Source organism: Lissotriton vulgaris, chromosome 4_1, assembly GCF_964263255.1.
Source record: "Lissotriton vulgaris chromosome 4_1, aLisVul1.2, whole genome shotgun sequence".
NCBI classification, from domain to species: domain Eukaryota; kingdom Metazoa; phylum Chordata; class Amphibia; order Caudata; family Salamandridae; genus Lissotriton; species Lissotriton vulgaris.
The window spans coordinates 1,870,489,351-1,870,509,112 of NC_141691.1; the positions used below are offsets into that span (position 1 = coordinate 1,870,489,351).

The 19,762-nt window shown below is 43.0% G+C and overlaps 1 protein-coding gene across 3 annotated transcripts in view; it reads right to left on the reverse strand.

Annotated features, from left to right (window-relative positions):
* Positions 1-19,762, reverse strand: part of TMEM65 (transmembrane protein 65) — a 271,856-nt gene that overhangs the window by 46,533 nt on the left and 205,561 nt on the right. For all 3 annotated transcript variants that reach the window (XR_015309927.1, XM_086966193.1, XM_086966192.1), the window contains one exon: positions 19,210-19,252. Coding sequence is in view for 2 of the 3 variants with exons in the window: in XM_086966193.1 (XP_086822319.1) it covers positions 19,210-19,252 (43 nt within the window). In the remaining variant the exon portion in view is untranslated. The remainder of the gene's footprint in view (positions 1-19,209; positions 19,253-19,762) is intronic.

Sequence of the window (19,762 nt, forward strand, 5' to 3'; positions counted from 1 at the left end):
TGTGAAATATGCACGACTGAGTTACTCTAACGTCTTGCGTTAGTTTATCGCCTTACCAAACGTTTGGGCGCCATGTAGTGTAGTTCCTAGTTTCCCACTAGGCCCTGCGCATTGGAATAACATAAACAGTAATATCGACGTAGAAGTGCGGATCTTCCAGGCCTCTACTGACTATGCTAAACTTAATTGGGTTTGTTTCCAACTAGCTCAGAGGTCACTGGAAACTTTCTTCTCTGCATAGGAAGTGATCAGCTTCCCTGGCACAGACAAGAAGGGATTCAGTTTTCCAACAACCGTGCAACATGACAACTTTGCTCCTCAGATCAAGAGTCAATCTCTAGGGTCGTGTGAAACAATAGACAGGTATTTCACTCAGTCAGATTAGTGCAGATTACTTTCAAAATATGTAGAGAATAGAGAGACGGGCGTTTGTCAATAAAGGGTTAACATTTATTGAACAGTCTTTCTTCTCGTACAAGAGAAATGTATTGCCACAATTGCAAGACTTGTTATGATAAAAAGTACGTACAGTAAGATAAGTATTGCAAGATAATACTGTAAAAGCATTGATATGGTTTCTTAGCCATACAATGGTTTAAAAGTAATAAAACATATATACATTCATATATACATTAGGCTAAAATACTCAACTGGTGCTTCTAACTACGCCTACCCCAGTGTGCCTGACCTAAGCCTAACACTTGGAAGGGGAGTAAGTAAGTAGCTTTAAGTTAAGTTGGTTTTGCCAAGGTTTGCTTCAAGAATTCTCACTAAGGGTTTAGTCAACACCATACCTCTGAATAGAATGATGGAGGTCTGATATCTCCTTCAGGGGGTCTCTGTATTCCAGTCACCCGCAAGGGTACACCAGAAACGCTGGTGCTGGATTTCTCTGCAGGAGAAAGGCAGCGTCTCTCTTCAGCGCGTCGAGGAGGAGGAGGGGGGTGGGGACAGCGCCCGCGGGTAGCTGGCATCTGCTGGGCTTCTTCGCAGAGGGACGGCTGTTCAGCTCCTAAGCTCACCACACCATCGTTCGCGCTTTAGCAGCGATAATGGTATCAGTAGCTTCACCACCAACGGGACAGCAGCAGCATCAGCGTACTGCATACAGCATACAACAGCAATGGGACACCAGCAATTGCTTAAGGCAACGTTGGTAGTATTTATACCTGAAAGGTGCCTTGTTTGACGCAAGTTTGCTGGACATAAGACGTCAATTAAAGATGTCACTAGGAAGTGATAGCTATCAGTTGCTCATTAGAGTTCCATTACTAATCAAAACACAGCAAGCGGGGATTTCCAGGTTTGCTGAGTTTTTACCTCGTTGAAGAACTCGGAGTGTTAATCTAGGAATATCAGATAGTGACTTCTGCTCTGTCATTGCACTAATTGGTTGCAAAGGAAGTGGCAGAGAACTATTCTGGAATGTGGCTCTGTTCGTGTGAGGCCAGAGATGACTTTCTGAATATCGCACTTGAACGGTCATGCCAATATAGGGAATAAATGGATTTTATAGCCGAATAGGGGCATAAGGTCACAGTATCGATCAGAAACCTAGATAAACACGCAACAGAGACTTTAGTGGTCGAAAGTCTGGTATAGGTGCTTCCGTAGCAAGTGCAGGAGGCACCGAGCCTGTAGATTCTGATGGTGGGAACCGTTTGTAGTAGTCATCCAACATGTATTGGAGGTTGGTGAGCAATGCGATCGGCACCTGCGTGGCAGGGACATCTGTTACAGGGGACAGCCTATGTTCAGGTGATTGCTGATCATCCTGTTCGTCGTCTTGATACTTGATATTTAACTCGGACTGACTAGTTGCTGTACCAAAGGTTTCCCCAATGTCGGAGTCTTCTTCGCTGTGTTCAGAATCCAGAAATTTATCAGGCACCTGCAGGAGTATCTTTTGTGGAGAAATATGCAGAGGTGAGAGCTCCACGGTCGACCCAAGTCTCTGAAGCAAAGATTGTTTGGGCGTCAGAAAAACCGTAGAAGGTGACCAGACCTGTAAAGCGGTACAAGAGGATAGTTGCGGCGTCGACGTTGGTTCCACTGAAGGATTCGTTACAGTGGATTTAGCTTTAGACTAGGTAGTCGTTGACATGGACAATGAAGGGTCCATCGACGGTGTTGGTGTCGTCGGCGATATAGACTTCCTCGACGGGCCAGGCTTCGTCAACGGAACAGACTTCGTCGACGGAACAGACTTCGTCGACGGAACAGACTTCGTCGACGGAACAGACTTCGTCGACGGGATTATTTTCGTCTACAATGGAATCGTCGTCGACGGAGTGGAGCTCGCCGACCAGTCCGCCGACGGTAGCTTCTTCGTCGACGAAAGAGAAGGCGTCGACGAAGATGTCGTTGACACTCTCGTCGACGGGATCTTCAGAGGAGACGACGACGATGCGCTGACGACGGCAGAAGAAAGCTGCGTCGTCGACGAGAGAAGTCTGACAGAAACATAGACCATAGTAGGCGAAGAAGCCGCCGTCAACATAATCATATGAGGCTTAGGAGATGAAAATGTTACCGTCGATGTAGATGTAGCGTCGATGGAGATCCTCGTCGACGAAGGAGTTGAAGATGGCGCCGTCGACGACAGAGGTGGAATCTGAGGCAAATTCTTCTCAGAAGTCAGAGGCAATTTCCTGTAAGATTATTTAGGGGGTGTAGATGGTTCCTCCTTCTCCTTGACTGGAGGAGTAGCCTTGATAGTAGAAGGCTTGTCAGACCCCTTAGATGGCAGACGTTTCTTAGCCACCTGAGCCTCAGGAGAGGTTAACCCCTCAGTCGCAGGCCTCTTCCTAGAGGTTGAAGTAGAACCAGAGGCAATACTGCCTACCTCAGACGCAGGATTATCAGAATTCTTGAGCTTTTGTAGCCACAAAAGCAGGCGACCCTCTCTATCCCTGAGGGTCTTTTGAGGGAAGGTTCTACAAATTTTACAGTCCTTGACCTGGTGATCAGGATAAAGGCAGAATATGCACTTTTTGTGGGAATCCTCTTTAAAAAGCCTGAGCTTACCACAAGAGTCACAAGGTCTAAATGAAGATTTCTTAGAAAACATTCTTGAAAAGAAGAATCCAAACTGGAATAAGAGAAGAAAACTGAGCAGAGCTCAGGGAGACTCTGCTTCACACGACGTGCAGTAGAAAATCTGAGAGCCTGAGCCTCTGGGGAGAACCTTCTGGCGGGTGCTGTCGCCTGATTGGCTGTAGTTTGGACTATATAAAATGACTAAGATAGTCATGTGTGGAAGTTTTTTCTCCTGTAGCTTTGGCTACTTTACTTCCTGGTTGGGAATTACTGTTTTTTTCCTATGTTATTATGGCATTTCATTGCTTTTTTATGTACCGTGGGACTCCCACTCCGACGACGGGGAATGATTCAGGCATGTGAATTTATGAAAGACACCCCTAATACTGGAGAATCAATGTTTTTACCTTTGCCAGTGTCACTGGAGGGAAACTTTCAAGTAACTGGGAGGTTGTCTGTGCTGGCTGAACAGATGTCATAATATCCAAAGATTGGCTCCCTGGCAGGACAAGATCACTGTAAATGAGCTCTATTTTCTGTATGAAAAAATGTGCGATGTCGTTGCAGAGTATTTGTATAGGAACCACTAGATTCTCACAGGCCTTGGGGTTAGTAAAAGACTAAAGAATACGATATAAAACTTTTGGATCAATGTGAGCTTGATATAATTGAAGTGCAATGTGAGCTTTACGTTAAGCCTTTATTTTCCTATGATAACCGGACAGAGTAACCAAAAACCGGTCTCTCATCATGGGTGCGATGCCAACGTCTTTCATGTTTCCTGCAGAGTTGTTTCTGAGCTTGGAGCTGGGAGGAATACCAGCCAGTCTGAGGGTGCTTGGAAATATTGGCGAGTAATTTCAATGGGGCAAGTTGGTCAATGACATTAGAGCCAGCCACATTGTATTTGGCAAAAGCATCCTCTAGATTGTCCGGTGCTATATTCCCAGGCACTACAAAAGATCTCTTGCAAAGTTGCCCTCCTCAGCCTCTATTTCCTCCTCCTCTTCATCCATTATACCCTCCTCTTCATCACCCTCCTGTACTGCAGCTTGCATTCTGAGGGCCTCCCCCCAGGCTCTGCAGGCAATTTGATACTAAAACTTCTGAGAGCCCTTAACTCGTTTCAGTACCCTCTCCCTACACTACTTTTTCAGCTCCGCCATCCTGTCCCTTTTAATGTTATCAATATCTAACGCCATCTTTGCAGGCAAGAAACACAGGTGCACAAAATGTGAACAATGTATTGAAATTGGAAAAAAGAAAAATATGGCCAATCAAGGTGCATTGGGAAAAAGATAAATCTAGTATCAAAATAAATATATGGAATTTTTGTGATAAACAAATCACTGTATGGCCCCACACAAAAACAAGTAAATGATCAGACCCCAGTACACTAATGTGAGAAATTGGGTTGTTGGTTGTGTGGGATATTAACCCAGCTCAAGTAACAGCCAAAGTCCCTGTAAAGGTGAGTCACAAAAGTTACTAAATTAACCTGTACTTAACCCTCTGGTTACACAAAAGAAGTCAGGCTTAACTTAGAGGCAAAGTGCACAGTATTTATATAGCACACTGTAATAAAGTGAAAGCACAACACAAAAAAAATCCCACACCAAATTAGAAAAATGGAGTAAATTCAAATAAATTATGGGTACCAAAAACAACAAAAATCCAACCAGTAGTTATGAATATTTAAAGTTTAAGGTAAAAAATAGTGCATAAAATGCCTATAAGTCAACTACAGACATCTATTTGCGGAATGCCAGGACAAAGTTGAAAAATATGGCTGACCATAATGGAGTGTGGCTCAGTACAAGAAGTGGACTTGGCCAGGTTGGCGCTTACCTTTGGACTTACAAGAAATATAGCTGAAAAGATGTGTGCGAAGGTAAAGTTCGGAGGAATAGGAGTGAAGAGTTTGGAGTAGTTTGATAACTTCAAAGTAGTTCGAGGAGTTCAGAGTAGTTCTAGGAGGAGGTGGAGGAGTAGTTCGAAGAGGAATAGTTCTTCCAGGAGGATTAGTTCGAGATGGAGGAGTAGATCGTGGTGCTTTGAGGTGGTTTGAGGTGGAGGAGTAGTTCAAGGAGGAGGAGTGATTCGAGGAGGAGGAGCAGTTTGAGGAGGAGGAGGAGTAATTTGAGGAGGAGGAGTAGTTTGAGTTGGAGGAGGAGTAGTATGAGGTGGAGGAATCATCCAGGAGCCGTTGGAGGAAGCTGCGATTAAGATTTCCACATTCAAACTTTGTCTCGTTTTTTAAAAGCAAAAAACTCCGGCGAGACAAAGCTGCAAGCTCTAGCCCACAAGTGCTCCACAAAAGCAAATACATTTTCAGCACATGACTGCTGAACAGGATTTGCTGCTGCGGAGAAGAACGTAGCAGGAGCTGCCGCAAAGTCAGGCCGACCGGCATTGCACTTTGGGCGGATTGACAAGCAGGTAGGTCCTTGTCTCGGTTCTCATAGCAATTTTTGGCCAAAAAGTTTCCAAGTCCCAAGTTTTGGGTTCACTCACTTCCACTAGTTCAGGACTGGATGGAAGCACCCTGGAGGGTCAAGGCGTAATAAGGCTGGGTCCAGGTTCAGGTTCGATATGAAGAGAGCCTTTTCTGTCACTGAGGGTCAGATATGGAGGTCATACAACTAACCTTTGGAGTCAGTCTGCTAGTCCTTGGTTCAACAAACGGAACAGGGTTAAAAAAGTAGGTCAAGCCTCTGAGGCAGAGCTTTCTAAACTGTGTGTCCCAACACAGTACTGTGTCGCCTGCAAAGGGTGGGTGTGTCGCGGGATGACACTGGTATTAACGGGCACTGAGCACATAACTGCTGCTAATTAAGAGTCATTCCTTTGAAAGAGTGTCTCGGAGTCCGGCGCAGCAGCAGCGTGGACTCCGAGACACTCTGGTCTATGGGGGCCGGGCGATTCACAAGAACGCCTCTTAACAACTAAAAGGTTATTTAAAGACCTGTGAAGTACTCTGGTGCGGCTGTATGTGTGCCCGGGAAGCTGTTGTATATATTGTGGCCTTTGACTGCTCAACAGACTGTGAAGGTTAACCATGCCATAGACCCTTTGGGCAATGTGTCACAACGTAATCTAATTGAGGAGCACTGGCACAGCCACAGTGCTCCTGTAGACCACCTGCGAAAAATCAAAGAAGCTATTTACGTCAATTCTTTACTGTATAGATAATTAAAATGACTAAGCTAAAAACACCCATGCAACACTTGTCCTGCCCTCCACAGTAGAACCTATAAGTAACATTAGTCACAAGTAAAGTGGTATGATGAACGATGGCATGGTTGTAACCAACACAATGTATGCACAAACAGTTCCTCATAAATTGCATTAAATTCATAGGTTTTTATTTTAAAGAAGCTATATTTGCACTGCATCTTTGTTCGCAGCTCCAAGGATTTAGTTACAGGTGTAACGCTTGCTCCTAACGACCTCCTTAAGCTGCAGATCTAAATATTTACTGTTAGAACAGTATGAAATAGCTTGGTAATAAGATAGACGCCTTGTATAAAAGAGTGTGTGGTGTAGTAAGTACTACGTAATTGAAAGTATAAAATAAACACCTCAGTATTTAGAACTCCCCCTGCAGATAGTAAAGGATGTAGACATCCACACCTGATAGAGTTTACCCTGTGATGACAAATGTAATCATATCCGAAAGTATTAGATTTTTAAACATACGGGCACTGATTATTTCAGATAATGCTGTACTTGAGTACTAATGTGGCATGGACTTCTCAGAAAAGCCCTTTACATCTTCCTCAAAGCTGGGGTGAGGTGGCTTCAGGCAGCATAGCAGTCCTTCCAAGTGCTGAAGTACACAGCAGACCACAGCAGTAGGCAGTCCTCTGAGAGTCCTTCCATATGTCCAGAAAGTGAATTGAAGAGTGGGTCTGAGGGTTCTATTTTCCTACCTGGTGCCTTCTTTGAAGTAGATGTTTCTAGAGTTTTCCTTTTGAAATCCTTGAAGTTTACTGGCTCTAAACTTGCTGCCTAAACAATGCAGTAGTGAGAAGTCCTTTGTGTGAAGACAGGGCAAAGCCTATTGATTTGCAGAAGGGGCTGCGCCCAACTCTGCCCCCCAGTGGTGGCTCAGCCAGGCATACCGAATCCCTCCATTCTATGGCTGTCTAGAGGAATAAACAATCTCTAACTGCCAACTACACCCAGTCATGTGACCCAAGAATAGACAGCAGGCACCAAGTAGGGCAAGAAAATCCCAAGTTTCTAAAAGGGGCATTTTCAAAATTGTGACTTAAAATCAGACTTTACCATTAAATAAGATTTTAAATTACAGTTTCTCAAACACAATACAGGATAGTCCTACTTACTTCTAATCAAAAGTTAGCACCTATTAAATGCGATAAGGCTACTCAATATTATACTATAGGAGAGGTAGACCTTGCAATAGCGAATAATTAATTTAGGAGTTTTTCTCTACCAGGATATGTAAAACTTCAAAGTATGTGCCCAACCTTTTAATTGCAAAGCGGGCTGCCTATTGCCTACCTTAGAGGTGACATATGTAATAAAAGAGGAGTTTAAGGCTTGGCAAGGGGGTTATTTTGCAAAGTCAAATTGGAAGTTTAAAACTGCATTCAGACTGCAATGGCAGACCTGGGAGAGGTTTTAAGGAGTTACTTAAGTGGGTGGCACAATAGGTGCTGCAGGCCCACTAGTAACATTTAATTAAAAGGCAGTGGGTATATGGTGTATCACTTTACCAGGGGCTTATAAGTAAATTGCATATGCCAAATGGGTGTAAGCCAATTTTAGGTAAGTGAGCACAAGCAATTTAGGACTGGTTAGCAGTGGTAAAATGCAAGGAGTCCTAAAGCCAGCAGAAACTAATTTAGAAAAATAGGAGAGTGAAGGCAAAACGTTTGGGGATGATCCCGTAGAGAGGACCAAGTCCAATCTTACTCAAAATGAGTTTACAGTTTGTTACATTTCACTTAAAGGAATTTGGCAGATTTGCTTACCTAGGATCACTATGCATTCTGCTAAACATTTGAATACTCAGTAATTGCCAATACTCTTATTACCAGAACTGTGCATTTGTGTCACTGTGGTGTTTAATCACAATACCTCAAAAAGATCATATGTCAATTAGCCAGTATTATTGCCTATATATACAACTGTCTATTTCTATTGTATATTATTATTGTATATTTCTTACTGCATAAGTAACAATTGTAAATAATGTCATGCATACTCTGTCAGGCACTCTAATACCCTTAGGTCAAGTTTGCGATATACAAAACTCAATAAAAAAATCTAAAAAGGTGACAAAAGAAGTCTTGAGCATCAACACCCAATAAGCTTGTGGAACACTGATTTCTTATTTCAGAAATGTTAGGATTGGTTACATGTAAAAGATAATAGAAGACATCGGAAAAAAAAGTACACAAAACAGATGCTATGGTACATTACTTTCCAGGATTTGCTCAAATCCTTTTATACAGTAGATCAAGCGATTATCCAGAAGAATTGAAAACCTGCAAGATTTAACATAGCATTAGACCTTCATAATGAACCTCAATGGGAATGTTACGAAGAATTTGAGAACAGAACTGGAAAGCAAGATAAACACTAAGTTACAAGAAAATAGAGGCATTAAAAAGGCTTCTGGTGTCAGTTCTGCTCAGTTGGCAAACTAACTTTCTACATAAACTTGCTATTAACAAAGGATAGAGACTACTGACCCAAAATGCCCAAACACAATTTATGTGAGGAATCCATGCTGCCAATGACAACTCCAGATTTGCTCATGCAATTACTAGCTGCCACAAAGCAGCATTATAATTTCAGAGAACAACAAGTTAAGAAGTCAAAGAAATGGTTTGTCTTTCATTCAGAAAGTCTATTGGTAGCCTCTGACAACATTTGGTAAATTGTTATTAAAAAGAAGCACATAGTGCTAAATCTGAGGCACCATTACCTAGAGAGCCGAATCGTGAGGACCTAACTGGCCAGATTAAGAAGTTGAAATGAAATAGAAGTGATGACCAAGGAGACTTTAAACACCATCCTGGAAGTGAAGGTTGGCAGTCTACACATTAAAACTCAACAATGTGGGTTCACATACAAAGGACAATATCAGTCAGGTGAGCCGACTGTTCATGTGTTGAGTACTTGTCTTCAAATCAAAGATGACAAGAGAAGGTAGGATATGAAGTGAGCAGCATATGCGCATGCCCAAGTAAAGCAAAAGCATTTTCTCTAGGACTTCATCCTAATTTTCTCCTTTTACTAAGCTCAGAAGCAGCAGCATCCATAACTTTACAATCGGAGAATTTGCAATCCTGAGAGCCAAAGAGATTACATCATTTCTTTAAGGAACACCATTTTTAGAAATTGCACACTTTTGAGAAATGAACACTCATGATGCATTGTGATATTCAATGTTAAGATTAATAACACCAGTTACAGTGACCAATTTTTTTTTTTATTTAAATTTGAATCAAAGTGAGAAACTAGGTAAAGAATGGGAGCGGAAAGTGGGAAGAGGTAAATTTACAGAAATAATTTCTTGCTTCAGACAGGGCATCAAAGGAGCACTCTGCATTTCTCTTTCTATAGGCCAGTCTTCTGGAAAAGCCTCTAAAACGGCAAAACTGATCCAGAGATTGTTTGGTAGGAGTCAATAGCCCTAAAGAGCACGCTGTAGCTCTACTATCTTTAAAGCGCTCCAATGCAGAGTCCACCTCCTCTCAAATAGGCAGGACCTATTAAAAGGCATGTCCATTAAGAAGTAATGCACATTGCCGTAAAATCGTGTGGCTCATATCCACGAGTGTCAACTAAAGACAACACTGGTACTGACTGCTAGATAGCACAATATTAGTCAGGGTCAAGCCGAAGAAAGATCGAGGCCGTACACTGCAACCAGTGGCGTCTCCACTGGCATCAGGGAGGCACGAACCAGCAAGTGGAAGACTGTACCTGAGTAAGTAAATGCCACTTGCATTTAGCTCTGTGCCATTATTTCTGGGGCAGCATGGCACCATCATGGACTGGCACACTGCCACCCATAGGTCACCCTTTTGGTCATGAACAGATGCATTTAGGAGCTATAATCCAGGTAACATATAAGCCTCTCTGCAATATTGTAATTGTATTGTAATTGCATTTATATAGTGCTTACTACTCCCAACGAGGCGTCAAAGCACTTTTTCGGCGAGTGGCACTCTACTACAGGACCCATAAAGGATTAGTGGTGAATTAGTATAGTGAAATATGACAGTAATTTGAGTGGTGGATCTGTTAGTTATTTGGGTTGAGAAAGACAGCGGAGGAATAGAAGAGGGAAACAGGTTTCCATTTATATAGCACTTGCTACCCCTGATTAGGTGTTGAACCGCTTTTTTGGCGAGTAGCACGCTAATCCTGAACCCAAAATTGATTAGTGGTGAATTAGTATTGTGAAATAAGAAAACGAATTTGATAGGTGAACATGTTTGCCTGTCATTTGGATTGAAAAGGATAGTAGAGGGATAGACGATGGAAGGATTTAGACTTTTTTTGGTTTGTCTGTTTGTTTTGGAGATCATAGCAGTAGGAGGAGGCTTGGGATGAGTAAACGAGATGTGGAGGGGAGAACAGTCAGAAGGAAGGGTCAGAATAGTAAAAGAGGTGTGAGATTAAGCAAGGAGTAGTAGAGCAGAGAAGAGTCTCAAAAAGGTCCTTTTGGGGATCAGAGTAGTGGTATGGGGTTTGGGATTAACAAGAGAGTGGAGTTAGAGGATATATTGATAGAGGTATAGGGTGAGAAATAGGGGAGTTGAGGTAAAGATATATCATGCTATGGAGATGTATTCTTAAGACTTCAGCAGAAATGTGGGCTATGATATGTTTTATATCTCCTGCTCATGAAAATGGGACTATTTACCATAAGACAAGTTGAAATAGCCACTAGTCATTTGACATCAGTAAGTCAAACTAAAACAGGACCAAAAGACTCACAAGAGGCATACATCTGTTCAGGAATAAGTGGAAAAAAGCACTCAAATCACTGGACTTAGTACAGACGAAAATACTAGATATGACCCACTGTGGTGTGGTTTTCCTTTCTTTTCTGCATAGACTGCTCCCATTTACGTGATCTCTCCGAGAAGATATGACACATCTGAGGCCCTGTTACCACGTCAGCTACACTATCTGCTTCTTAGCAGTAGACTTAGACAGTTGTTTAATGGGATAGAGCCCTTTTAAAGGTATTACTGGTAGGACCAACCATTTTCAGGAAGATTTCTAGGGAGATTGTAGCCTGGTACCTACTCAGTCAATGAAATGAAAGAACTTCAGAGGATATGGGCTTATTATTCAATAGTCCAGCTTTTATGGAGTAGTGCCCACCATCTGGTCAGGAATAAAGAGAAGCTCCAGCAACCCAACACAAACAACCTTGCAAAGGAACACTTTCTCTTCGCTCTTTAGGGGGTATTCACACATGTTCAAGCTACAGAGGTACATTCTCTGAACGACTAATAGATAGCATTAATGTGTTTAACATCATCCTCTCCTTAGCAATACTTGAACCTAGTGCATTTAGGATAAATTGAACAGTCTATTGGAGACACTCTTTCACTGGCTTGCATAGGAGTCCAACACGGCAGGAAATCTTGGTTCTATTCCAGAAACAGTAAATCCCCAAGAGAGGTAATGTAGGCCCGTTCAGGGTTGGAGGGTTTTGATAGTAAGATGCAACTTAATAAACTAGATAGTGTGACCTGGTGATTATTATCCACTTGTCAGATGTTATTCTCATTCTACCCGAAAGCATGGAAGATAATGTCAGTCTCCACTAGATGATGTCAATCGGCACAAGGCGGCAGTCAATTTTGTTTTGTCTAGTGGAAAAGCTTTCTTTCTCCTTTGGAGGTTCTTTGTTGCATCAATGCGCAGGAAAGATGACAAAGTGAGTTGCTTGAACAATCTTGTGAAATGCTGCAATGGGTATTAGTTGCATTTAAAACAACATTGAATTTCAATAGCACAAACATGGCCTTCCAAGGTCTTGGGCGGTGATGTAAATTCCACCAAATTCCGACAGATCCAGTATATTCACCACTGGCAGAATTACTACTCAAGGACATACTGCTGGAAGAGTTACTACCTCCATGTTGTGTAATGGCAGTCATAATTTCTATGCAATGTATATGACCATTTTAATCATATACCAAGCTATGATCAAACCTAAGAAATATCTGCACGTGAAAATCTGTCTAAATTGTGTTTGCGAGGTCTTCTTAGAGTGTCACATTTGTATGAAACAGCCCAGTCACTTTCTTAAATATCTAGTTCAGCTTCTCGAAGATACGCTGACAACATCACTGCCTCAACCAACTACAGAGTTAGTGTGTTTTAATCTGTCTTCACAGTTGTGTCAAACGTTATATTTTGTTGCTCAACCAATATTTTACCCGAAAGGTGTTGTCCTAGTGCCACCAACAAGCACCTGCTTCACTCCATTTCCATTTCAAAATATTAAGTTGTTGGCATCACAAATTTAAGAGCTGCAGACTGTATCTATGAATAACAACCCACATGTTGGGTGATATTTAAAAACATTTGAGGCTATGAGTGGGAATAAGAGGTGATGCAGGGTTGAGTTTAAGTTCTACTTCTTAGGGACTTCAGTGCAAAAACAGACTTAAGTTTCAAATGAAGCTGGAGGTAGTTCAAAATGTCCCACCTGGTCTGCTTTGGAAAAGAGCAAGACATCACGGACGGAATTTTCGAATTGGTGCTGATGACTCGACCTACACATCCCATCAGGACTCACTTTGGAACAGACAAACTTCTTATATGATTTACTAAAATACAAATGTTTGTGACCCTCTTTCAATTGAACAGAAGTCTTGAATTTAATTCATATGGTCTCCTCCGGATAACGTGTCACCCCGAACAAAGCACTTAGGGCCAGATGTAGGAGCCCTAATACCGGTCGGTAACGGCCGAATTCGGCTGTTACCGACCGGTATTAGGGTTTCCAGACGTAGGGGGCCTATATTTTACCGATTCTGTAAATTTACCGAATCAGTAAATTTACCGAATCAGTAAAATACTGAATCGGTATATTTACAGATTCGGAATATCCACATGTAGGTGGCACTCCTAAGAGTGCCACAGGCCCTTAAGAATCAGTATTTTACCACCCAATCCTATAGGGTGGTAAAATACCGAATTCAGGTGTGCATGCACACCTGTGCAATGTGACACACAGACATGCCCTTAGGGCATGTCTGTCACATGGCACACAAGTCCGGAATTGGGGTGCTAGAGGGTGTCAAAGTGACACCTCGTGCACCCTTGCAGGATTCGGTATTTACCGATTCTGTAAATACCAAATTTGTATTTCCCATTGCTTCCTATGGGCTTCAAGGCCCTTAGGAATCAATGGGAAATACAGATTCGGTATTTACAGAATCGGTAAATACCGACTCTCACAGAATCAGTAATTTTTTACTTATATCTGCCTCCTTCCAATTTACCGACTCTTAAATACCGAATCGGTATGAGTCGGTATTTAAGAGTCGGTAAATCGGAATTACCTACATCTGGCCCTTAATATGCTGGCCCATTTAAACTCCAGGCATTCACAATGATCAGTACGTTGGCAGTGCTAATAAAACATGTGTTAGCACAATGTTTATTCTTACCAGATTGACTATCACTGGAAAACAGGGATTAGCTACAGTCAGGTTATCATGCAATCCATTTTCTGAAAAGGGAAAACAGAAATGCCTTCGAGGCAATCTGTTGTAATGTCAAAATGAGCTCTATCACTAGTCTGGCACAGAGAAAATAAGAAATCAACTGAGTAACATTCTGCGGTTTGATGGGAGGTGGAAACTACAGGGTATTTTTCTTGTTTCTTTAGACAGGAGATAAGTTCTGTTCTACTTGTGCCAAATACAAAAAGACACCATACAATACATGTTTGAGCAACACTGAAGTATATTTTTATAAACATCTAACACAAAGATCCTAAAAATACAAAAATTATACAAGACTGAGAGAGATATAACAACCAGCAAGTGTGAAGCTCTGATGAGGCACTGAGAGGTCAGGTAGGCCGAAGCATACTGAATGACCGATATTTATGGCCTAGTAGAGGATGACAAATTAGGAAGTGCTAGAGAGAGAAGCACACAGATGCCATCAAGGGAGGTAACAAGCATTTGGTTGCAGGGACAGCACGAAGCCTGTAAGGGCCACGCAGTTATACAGTCTACAAATATCAACAAGCATTTGCAATGCAATAGGTCTCGCATTAGGAAAGTTTGAACTATTTGTATTGTAAATGACACATTTTTTATTTATGTGTTGTTTTTGAAAATAGCAAAAGTAATAGCTTTTGTCATTTACAATGCCAATAGTTTTAACTGTCGCAAATATGACACCTATAGTATTTGTAATGAAATGTGATGTTGTGGTGATGCGATAGAGTGAGTGCGATAGATAGAAGGAAGGTGATAGATAGAGTGAGGGTGATAGAAGGAGTGAGGTCGTAATATAGACAGATAGAGTAAGGGCGATCGATAGATAGAGTGATGGAGATAGAGTGAGTGCGATAGATAGAGTGAGGTCGATAGATAGATAGAGTGAGGTCGATAGATAGATAGAGTGAGGGCGATAGATAGAGTGAGGGCGATAGATAGAGTGAGGGCGATAGATAGATAGAGTGAGGGCGATAGATAGATAGAGTGAGGTCGATAGATAGATAGAGTGAGGGCGATAGATAGATAGAGTGAGGGCGATAGATAGAGTGAGGGCGATAGATAGAGTGAGGGCGATAGATAGAGTGAGGGCGATAGATAGAGTGAGGGCGATAGATAGAGTGAGGGCGATAGATAGATAGATAGAGTGAGGGCGATAGATAGATAGATAGAGTGAGGGCGATAGATAGATAGATAGAGTGAGGGCGATAGATAGAGTGAGGGCGATAGATAGAGTGAGGGCGATAGATAGATAGAGTGAGGGCGATAGATAGATAGAGTGAGGGCGATAGATAGATAGAGTGAGGGCGATAGATAGATAGAGTGAGGGCGATAGATAGATAGAGTGAGGGCGATAGATAGATAGAGTGAGGGCGATAGATAGATAGAGTGAGGGCGATAGATAGATAGAGTGAGGGCGATAGATAGATAGAGTGAGGGCGATAGATAGAGTGAGGGCGATAGATAGAGTGAGGGCGATAGATAGAGTGAGGGCGATAGATAGAGTGAGGGCGATAGATAGAGTGAGGGCGATAGATAGAGTGAGGGCGATAGATAGATAGAGTGAGGGCGATAGATAGATAGAGTGAGGGCGATAGATAGATAGAGTGAGGGCGATAGATAGATAGAGTGAGGGCGATAGATAGATAGAGTGAGGGCGATAGATAGATAGAGTGAGGGCGATAGATAGATAGAGTGAGGGCGATAGATAGATAGAGTGAGGGCGATAGATAGATAGATAGATAGAGTGAGGGCGATAGAGTGAGGGCGATAGAGTGAGGGCGATAGAGTGAGGGCGATAGAGTGAGGGCGATAGAGTGAGGGCGATAGAGTGAGGGCGATAGATAGATAGAGTGAGGGCGATAGATAGATAGAGTGAGGGCGATAGATAGATAGAGTGAGGGCGATAGATAGAGTGAGGGCGATAGATAGATAGAGTGAGGGCGATAGATAGATAGAGTGAGGGCGATAGATAGAGTGAGGGCGATAGATAGATAGAGTGAGGGCGATAGATAGATAGAGTGAGGGCGATAGAGTGAGGGCGATAGAGTGAGGGCGATAGAGTGAGGGCGATAGAGTGAGGGCGATAGAGTGAGGGCGATAGAGTGAGGGCGATAGAGTGAGGGCGATAGAGTGAGGGCGATAGATAGATAGAGTGAGGGCGATAGATAGATAGAGTGAGGGCGATAGATAGAGTGAGGGCGATAGATAGAGTGAGGGCGATAGATAGAGTGAGGGCGATAGATAGATAGAGTGAGGGCGATAGATAGATAGAGTGAGGGCGATAGATAGATAGAGTGAGGGCGATAGATAGATAGAGTGAGGGCGATAGATAGATAGAGTGAGGGCGATAGATAGATAGAGTGAGGTCGATAGATAGATAGAGTGAGGTCGATAGATAGATAGAGTGAGGGCGATAGATAGAGTGAGGGCGATAGATAGATAGAGTGAGGGCGATAGATAGATAGAGTGAGGTCGATAGATAGATAGAGTGAGGGCGATAGATAGAGTGAGGGCGATAGATAGATAGAGTGAGGGCGATAGATAGAGTGAGGGCGATAGATAGAGTGAGGGCGATAGATAGAGTGAGGGCGATAGATAGAGTGAGGGCGATAGATAGAGTGAGGGCGATAGATAGATAGAGTGAGGGCGATAGATAGAGTGAGGGCGATAGATAGAGTGAGGGCGATAGATAGATAGAGTGAGGGCGATAGATAGATAGAGTGAGGGCGATAGATAGATAGAGTGAGGGCGATAGATGGATAGAGTGAGGGCATTAGATAGATAGAGTGAGGGCGATAGATAGATAGAGTGAGGGCGATAGATAGATAGAGTGAGGGCGATAGATAGATAGAGTGAGGGCGATAGATAGATAGAGTGAGGGCGATAGATAGATAGAGTGAGGGCGATAGATAGATAGAGTGAGGGCGATAGATAGATAGAGTGAGGGCGATAGATAGATAGAGTGAGGGCGAAAGATAGATAGAGTGAGGGCGATAGATAGATAGAGTGAGGGCGATAGATAGATAGAGTGAGGGCGATAGATAGATAGAGTGAGGGCGATAGATTGAGTGAGGGTGATAGATATGTTTATGTTTCTTGCGATTTTTATAGCGCACAACTACCCAGGGGTGTCTCGGAGCTCCGTATACAGAACCTTAGCTATGGTAACATTTTAATGTGAGAATAACCACGTTTTTAATTTCTTCCTGAAGCTGATGAGCGTTGGCGCCGTTTTGATGTGAAGGGGAAGTGCGCTCCAAAGTTTAGCTGTGGAGATCGTGAAGCATCTGTCACCCCAGTTGGCCTTTTTTGTTCATTGAACTTTGAGCAGACGAGCTGAGGAGGAGCGTAGCGTTCTAGGATTTTCAAGAGGGCAGAGGGCGTTTTTAAGAAGCTGTGGGCCTAACTTGTTAATGGCTTTATAGGCAATGCACAATGCCTTAAACTTTGTGCGGCTCCTTACTGGGAGCCAGTGCAGTTGTTGGATATACGGAGAGATGGAAGTGAATTTAGGAATGCCCAATAAGATTCTAGCTGAGGCATTCTGAACTAGCTGTAGCCTGTTAAGGACTTTTTCCTGGGCATTCAGAAGGAGGGCATTACAATAATCTGTTTTGGCAAAAAACAAAGTGCTAATTAGGGTTTTGCCGGCTGAAGTGGGAAGGTAGGGCAAGAGTTTTTTAATTTTTTTCAAGGTGAAAAAGGATGAGGAGACCACGGAGTTGACATGGTGATGGAAGGTCATTTTATTGTCAAACGTAACTCCAAGATTACGAACCTTGGTGACAGGTTCTGGTGGAAATCCCATCTCAGTTGGCCACCATTGAAGGGACCAGGTAGGTTCCAGTTTCCCGAATGTCATCACCTCTGTCTTATCAGAGTTTAATTTGAGACAGTTTGATGACATCCAGGACTGATTGCCAGCATTCCTGCTTCACTCCATTTCCATTTCAAAATATTAAGCTGTTGGCATCACAAATTTAAGAGCTGCAGACTGTATCTATGAATAACAACCCACATGTTGGGTGATATTTAAAAACATTTGAGGCTATGAGTGGGAATAAGAGGTGATGCAGGGTTGAGTTTAAGTTCTACTTCTTAGGGACTTCAGTGCAAAAACAGACTTAGGTTTCAAATGAAGCTGGAGGTAGTTCAAAATGTCCCACCTGGTCTGCTTTGATGTGTGCAAGAAGACGACAGAAAATGCCTCGACAAGGAAAAAGTTAGCACTTATATAACCAGCAGTCGCTGAATCCAGCAGCGTGCCATGCACTGGTGCAAGCAATAAAGTGATGTTTAACGCGTGCGCCCTCGAGCTCCGAAGAGTTCACTGCAAAGCCAGGGCTGCAGGGTTTTCTCGGCGCTCTACTTCTCAAGGCCCCCGGGCACATCGTTTTCAGAGCACTTTGCTGAGGTAAAGCTGCCTCTTTAGAAGCTCGAGCCACCGCACACAGTGCGCTCTTTTACTGTTTTCTTACAAGAGGCACAAGATGCGATGCCATGGGTGAAAACAAGCATGAAAATTGTTCCACGTGAATAGAACGTAATCCAATTAAACCCCTTTTAATAGCAGGACTTCTCAAGTCCATTGAAAATGTTGTATTTCAACGGAAAGTGCTCTGTCAAAGCATAATTTAGTGCGATGGGTGGTTAGAAAATCTAACAAGGCGTTATTTTAAGTCAGCCTGGCTAAGGTATACTGAAGTGCAAAAATATATTATAGATGAAATACCAATGCATAGTTGTCAACAAGCCGTGATCGTGCACATCCCGAAACCGGAGGTTCGAGAGCGTCACGCCTGTCGTGGGGCAGGACTTCTGTCTTCTGCGAGAAGCCCGAGCCCACGGAGTGGATGGGCCAAGAGTAGTGGGGATGCGGGGCTCCCATGCCCGAAGGAGAGCCCCGCGGTGGAAGCAGTAGTCAGGAGTGGCGGCTGAGGCCGCTGATGCGGTAAGTGGGGCTTAGTTGGGGGCGGGATGTGTGTGTGCATGTGTGTGTGCGTGCGTGGGGGGGGGGGTGGCGGTGGCTGTGTGTGTGTCTCTGTGTGCGTGTGTATGTGTGTGTGTATGTGCGTGCGTGCGTCTGTCTGTATGCGCGTGTGTGCGTGCCTTCGGCCAACCAGAGTAATGCTGTGTGTGTGCGCGCAAGCGCGTTTACAGACCCTAATCGGCTCGTCACCGGTCTGTGCCACTTGGGAGCCAAAATAATACAATAGGTCTCGCTGGCGACAGCGCTTTCGCGCTGCAACGCCCAGCGAGACCTAAAAAGTACACAAATGGCCATGCTTACAGATGAGGTGTATTTGTTTACATTATTTTAATGGAGTGCATCTTTCTATAATTACTTTCCCGAAGTTGAATAAAAATAATACACGATTTGTTAAGTAATAAATTGTCAAGATAGTAGAGTCTATACCAAACTCACCCCAATCCAGCTAAATCAGATACAAGGTTTCCTAAGGCAGCAGCTGAAACAAAAGATATATTTTCATTAAACCACACTGAATAGTGAACAAGTAAAGAGAGGTTAACTTACTAGAGTGTAGGCTTTGTAAAACAAAGTAGCGAGTTTCCAGACAAAATGGAGTCAGTAACGCATACCGTCAAGCCAGTCTTTCCACAAACTAAAAATTCTCTACATTAAAATGTTGTCTAAATGAGGGATTAAGAAACAGTTATACAATTTATATCCAACTGGGAAGATGACATAATACAACAGTCCCTGAAAACATCACATTACTGTCAGACTGGTTTCAAAAGAAGTCTCCAACATTAGCTCTCAGGTAACTTCAATACGGTGACCCAAGATATTATTTTCTCCATGGCTGCTCCATGGCTCCAAGTCTCACCTTTTCATGCAAAGTTCAGTGGATAATTGTATCCATATTCTGTTTCTATCATCCAAGACACTGAGAAAGAAGGTGACATTATTATGTTGAAAGTAAAGGCAGAATTAGATGGTAATACTGGTACCCTTG